This window comes from Athene cunicularia (assembly GCF_003259725.1).
Source record: "Athene cunicularia isolate RWA chromosome 8 unlocalized genomic scaffold, athCun1 chr8_part1, whole genome shotgun sequence".
Classification (NCBI taxonomy): domain Eukaryota; kingdom Metazoa; phylum Chordata; class Aves; order Strigiformes; family Strigidae; genus Athene; species Athene cunicularia.
In genome coordinates this window covers 32,153,130-32,159,567 of record NW_020799109.1, presented here as the reverse complement: position 1 = coordinate 32,159,567, position 6,438 = coordinate 32,153,130, and the positions used below count along the sequence as shown (strand labels likewise).

Sequence of the window (6,438 nt, the reverse complement as noted above, 5' to 3'; positions counted from 1 at the left end):
AAGAACGACTCTGTAAATGAGTTGATCTGTGTAGTGCTATTTTAACCAACAAACCAACACCACTTTCAACAAGAATCAGCAAAGTTTCCATTCTTTTAATATTTTTAGCTTTCTTAAGCATTTTAGGCAATTCATTCTGAGATCCTCTGACTCAACTGATATAAAAAATACCTTTCTCTCCACTTTTTTTTGCTGCTTGTGTAGGGTTATTAGCCTAAAATTCTAAAGAAACAAAGCATATGCAATCCTGATGTCTTTCTGTCCCATTCCTGCTCCATCCTGTGTGATTTCTGAACTCATCGACTCACTTGAGCCCATCAAACCCAGTAGAGAAATTAACAGAGGTCACCAACATGCTGGGTTCCTACTAACTTCTGAAAAATGAGCCAATAGAGATGGAAGAAAATGTTCCAACTAAGGAAAATTTGTCAGCATAGCTCGTTGGCTACCTGCCCAGCTAGCTGCCCATCAGCTGCTCAGGACCTTCATGGTTTGAAACACATTGCAGCCAGCCCCTTCATTATAACTGATGCCAAGAAAATCAACCAGCGCTAATTTTCAGGCAAAGAGGCAAATAAGACCCAAGCCCCTGTAGTACCTTACAAACTTCAGGAGGCCTGCTGCCCATCAAACATGGCTTCATATCAAGTCCTCTGAGATTACAGACAGTTTGGGTATAGCAGAATGCTCTGTGTGCCAGCAAGGATTTAGTTTTCATGATCACCATTAGCCAATCTACATGACAATGTAATGGAAGTGGAAGGCAAGCTACTCTTCATTGTGCTGTTCATTGCCAGAGCATCATAAATTTATCAGTGTATGCAAGATTTAAAATTGAATAAGTGTTGTGTTTTTAAACTCCACTCTGAATAGACAGACAAGGGAAAAATACTTATTTTTAGATGTAAAGACAGAGAAAGGGAAACAAACAAAAAAATACCAGCAGAACTCTGAACAAATCTCTGGAAGCGAGGTGGTAATTTAAATCATTTTGAGGCTGGACAAGACAGGTGAGGGAAAATTTGGTGGAACAGTTTTTTGGAGGTCTGACTTTCACACAGGCTGGAGCAGGAAACATTCCAAACTCGGGACCTAAATCCTTGCTAATCTTTATAGCCCAGTGGCAGAATGCAAAACACCAGGGCTGTGCTCTGGAGCTGTGAGCCAGTGCTCCTGCAGGGCTAGATATCCCAGACACTTGTGGTAAATGAACTTGAGGTTGTTGAGAGTGGAGGCAAGTGACGCCACAACAGCCCCGGTTTAAATTGCCCGTGTGGATGTAATTATTAGTAGTTGTGGATAGCATTCTGCTTTTTTCCTCACTACCTTTACTTCTTATTTTTAAAATCTTAAAGAACAAGATCTTAAAAGCACAAGAACATCAAGTCTCTGGCTGTTTAAAGGACCATGTGACTCCTCTGTACTTTGAACTCAGATAAACTTCTTACTGAATGAAGTCATGTGTAAAACGCTTTCCAACAGAGATTATTTTGAACCAAGCTGAACTAAGAAATGCAACAGAATTTCAACACTCATATTTCAGTAGCAAAAAAAAGGAACCATTCTTGTACTGAGTGTAGCACTTCGGGGAGAAGCACCAGATCCCCTCACGTAAACAGAACTACACTTGTACTAGACTATGGAAGTAGATCATGTTTTAGTTCGGGGAATAAAAAAATCATCATACTTCCAAATAATCACATGTCAGAAAAAACAGCTTTTGCCTAATGAAGACATCTTCATAAATCACAGTATCCCGAGTTTAAATTAGTAAAACCAGTGTCAGGTCCAAAGTAGCCACATTGGGATGTATCAGAATTTCTGTGTGCTTTTTAGACTGAAGAGATAACCAGCTTTTAGCTAATGTTTAGATTTTAAAAATTTGCAGCCCTGATCATTACACTTTTTTTCTCTAGGAGCAGAACATATGGCTTGTATCCTGGCTGACTTCCAACCTGAGTAATTACGTACTGACCACATAATTTTCCCCCGCGGTTTTAACTGAATGAAGCATTCCTCTCCAGTTCCCCCTGTGAACATTTATACCTTGTTGTGGAGCACTATTAAATATCTTTGCTCCAAAGATGGCTGCATATTAGTAATAAGTGAAACAAGGTCTTAATCTTATCATTATATCCCTGTCCCCTCCAAATACAGTTGGGAGGGATGGGGATATAATTTTAAATATAACTGGGGGGGGACATGGATCCATTAACACGTGTTTTGAGTCCCTAATTGTATCCATTAGACATGATCTTCTATATCAGGATGATGCTTCCATGCAGTGAACTTGATAGATGAAGATGGTATTTTTCCTAACAACTTCAAGTGTTAAAAGACCTACCCTTGGGTTCATGCAGCATATTTAATATCAAGCATTTCTTCTGAAGATGCAGAACAGCCTATGAGCTCATGAAGGGCTGTGTGTTGAAAAAGATTAATATTAGAGAAGATGTGGGCAGGCTTTCTGCTCAGAAATATGGGACAACCCGAAAAAGCAAAAGAACAGTTTGGATATCTTGCTTTTATACCAGGGCATTGACTATTTTGATTGGTGTGTTGCATTTAAAGGATAAAGAAAATGAAACAGAGTGAGCTATACACCACAGTCCACACTTTGACTGGTTAGTGCCAATAGGAGGTACTGGAGACAGGCATTAGGAGAGCCACCTTATAACAAATGACAGAACCCAACTAGGTATCTGATCAGGTAAAATTCTTCCTCCCTCCCAATCAGGATTGCAAACACTGAAATTAAGAGGAAAATTAGCAAAAGGGAGAAGTCATCTTGAGTACCTTAATTTTTTACTTCCCAGCCTGAAACCATCCGAATTCCAAATTTCCAACTTATATAAACTATTAACTTCCACTCAAATCGGCAGCATTTAACACCTCTTCAGATGCATCAGGATCACTATGACAAATGAGGCACCCTGAAAGTCAGAAGCCCCTTTAACAATTTCCTTGCAGGGATCTAAGTGATGCTATGCAGCAGAAATACCAGCAAGAGAGACATTTAGACGAGTCTATATTTTAACCACTTGATCAGATTTATAAACTACTCTGAAGATGACAAATTCTACCAAGCTTTTCAGTATTACTAAATAAAATTGTGCCTGCGAATGAACTTTTTTCTGCAAGAGAGCTGAATGATGAGTGGGCCTATTAGTTGCTTAATCCACAGGCATCCATACATAGGTGCATGCATACATCAGTTTAAGAGATTCTGTGTAACACATTCTGCACCGTTTTTCTACTTTAGAAAATATCATGCCAAAAAAAAAGGAAGAAAAACCAACTTTCTGCTTTCTCATATACCAGAAATGGGTCCATTGACAGAACATAATGAGTGGTTAGCTTTTTTCCATTTTGCTCAGCTTGCACTTTTTGTAAACATCCTTCCTCTTTGCACCTCCAGAATAATCGGTTGTGTGACTGATGTACATGGCAAGTGAGAAACCTCTGCCATTTATATTCAGAGACCCACTGGGATCCTTTCTCCCTGGCCCTCTCTGCTTGCCAGAGCTGGCAGAGGGCTGGGAAGGCTGGAGCCCGCAGAGGCTGAGCAAGCTGCCCTTGTCCCTGGGAGCCCCAGCCGGCTCACGGGGACGGCGCTGGCAGAGGAGCCAAAGGCTGGCGCAGCACACACAGAAATTCACTCGGGCTGTGGGAACGCTGTTCCAGTGAATCCTTCCAACTGGGTAGTTTGAAATTTGACTCCCATCCTGTAAGGATGTGACACTATTAATTGAGAAGGCTGAATATTTGCTGGATTTTGAGCAGGTCGAACAAACAAGAAAAGGCAGCTTTTAGAGGGACATCTAAAATCTCAAATGTCTCTGCTGGCATCCCTTTAAATACACTGTAGCAGAGTTCAAGCCATTTGGCCTCGGATCAAGCAGCACAAAATGGGAAACATCTCTGATGTGCAACATTGCCCTCATGTGGCTGCTCCACCTCTGCAAAAATACCGGCAGTGACAGAATCGGAACCTCGCTCCAAATTTGCAGCTTTTCAAATTGTGTTTAATAATATTGGCAACCTACAGGAGAATTGGTGAGGTGGTGATAACTCTCTCATAACATCCCTCTACAAAGAAATACATTCCCTTCTTCAGACCTGCTCTTTTTTATGTCGGGTAGCAAATGCATTTTTCATTTTCTGAGACACACCGCTGCCATGATTATATTGTAAGGCACATTATAGAGTACAACTGCTCAACAAAAAGGTACAGAAACATCAGAAATGACAGATGGAGCATTCTTGTTGTCAGGAAGCCACTCTTTAGAAGTAAACTGAATGAGAACAGCACAATGGCCTAGATCAGGAAAGAGCTCCAACACAGGAAAGTACATGGAAGTTGGCATAGAATCAGGAGTGGAAAACAAAGCAAATGAATCAAAATAGTAATTTAAGACGAAAATGAAAGACTGACAGTCAGAGGGCAAAACAATGTGGAATGCAGAAGCAACTGTAATAAAATATGCAGATGGAAGTGTTGTACATAGTCAGAAAAGCAGTAACAAAATTAAACTGGGTTCAGGGACGATGAGCGGCTCACTTAGACCAGCAGTGAAGAAAAATAATTTTCTCCTTGAGTCAAAAGTTGAGTCCAAAAAATAATTATCTGCTTGAGTCAGAAGTTGTTCATCTACGTAAGACTTGTGTTTGCACTCATCTGGAACCCTGCTGAAGCAATGCGGGCATGATTTGGTTGGACTAGATGATCCTCAAGGTCTTTTCCAACCTTGATGATTCTGTGATTCTGTGATTTAGCTTACTCATGAAATGGCCCATTGATTGCTTGAATTACAGCAGCGAGAGGGACACGTAAACTGCTTAAAGAAGGGACAACCTTGTTGTCAGCGTAGGAGAGCAGAAGCACAACAGGAGCTCTCTGCCCCACTGGCACAACAGACGGACACAAAGAAATAACAAGGACCTGGAAACAAATTCATTAATAGATTCAGTAGAAAAACATTTATCTTTCAGCTGTAAAAACCTTGTATGAGCATTGAAGAAGCAAAGGAAACTTAACCACTTAAGACAGGAAACAAATGTTGACAGGCAAAGAACAGAAGCTTAACTACCACAGGTGCCTGGCCATACAAAAGAAAATCCTGTTTGTATTCTCATCTCCTAGCACTTGGCACCTGCAAACACCTAAAGCTGCCTGCCTGCCACCTCATTACACCTGGAGCAAAGTTACGGCACTTGGGACAGATCCTTCCACATCTCAGCTGACAAAACAGGGGAGGCAATAGTAGCTTTCTTCTTCATCATATGAGTTTGAAAATAAAACTTGCCATATCACTGGAGTGGAAACTTTGAACCAGTTCTAAAAGGCCAGTGAAGGAAATCAGATGAGTATTTACTGAGCTGGAGCTGCTGAGATGGTAATTATACCTTTTGAGTTTTGGTGGTGTTTTGTTTGCTTTGCCAGATTTCATAAGGCTCATCTGCTAATCAATTCCTGAAACTCATGGCTGGTTTTATTATGCAGTTTGTCCTGTCTAGGGTAATGGAGCAGAGCCAGAGAAATATTTTCTACTTAGTTTTTAGCAAAAAGGCTAGTTTGTGAAAAGGAAAAATGTTCCTAGGCTGCAAGGGAGCTTTGTTCTGTGTGTCACTAAGTTGCTATACGCTGCTACAAGTTTCAGTACGTTTTTGAGGAGACTGTCCCCTACTATTTTTGCGGTTCAAGTGCCAGATAAATCAAAGGGTTGACTTAAGCTAATACTTCCCCTTTTCATTCAGGACTGTCGGCTATGTAGCACATAAATGGGGAGATTCTTCAACAGAACATGAATCCAGGAGAGAAAACAATTTTCCAAGAATATCTGACAAATCAGGGGACTGTGGTAAAGCCCTATTGCTGGCAGAGACAGAACCACACCTGCGCTAAGTGTCCCTACCACATACGGACTGGTGAAGAAGCGACAGTCCCTTACGCAGAATTGGACAGGGTCTTTGGCTTCTCATACAGATCAACAGCAACTCTCCGAAACAAACACCTCCTCTTCTGTGAACTGAGGAGTTCCTCAGGCAGCATAGTCCAAAAAGGCCATGCTACAGACTGTACTGAGCAAGGCTACCATCCCGAATCTGTGCTGTTTGGGGTGGGTGCTTATCTGGATGCAGTTACAGATGCCCATGCAAATATCGGATGCATCGTCCTCTATTCAAATTACTCTCCCTGTAACGAGGTTTACCACTGCTGCATAAGTAAAATCTACAACCTTTAGTGGAAGTATTCAGAAATCACACTCTGCATCTATTTCTCTCAGTTTTATCTGACTGAGAACGGTTTCCATAGGGCTGCGTGGAATGGCAAAGCTTTGCAGAGCCTCTCCCAGCCTGTGGCAACTCTGCAGAGAGTGCCTGGGGGGGCACGGTGTTACCTCCCCTGCAATTTTGTGTATGGCATCCCAGGGTCAG

At 41.5% G+C, this 6,438-nt stretch overlaps 1 protein-coding gene across 1 annotated transcript; it reads left to right on the top strand.

Annotated features, from left to right (window-relative positions):
- Positions 1–4,257: 4,257 nt before the first annotated feature.
- On the top strand, positions 4,258–6,434 carry APOBEC4 (apolipoprotein B mRNA editing enzyme catalytic polypeptide like 4; the record flags this gene model as incomplete). Its single annotated transcript, XM_026854026.1, is given in 2 exon segments — positions 4,258–5,396; positions 5,758–6,434. A coding segment is annotated over 1 exon segment (630 nt), but the record flags the coding sequence as incomplete, so codon positions are not given.
- Between the last annotated feature and the right edge of the window lie 4 nt (positions 6,435–6,438).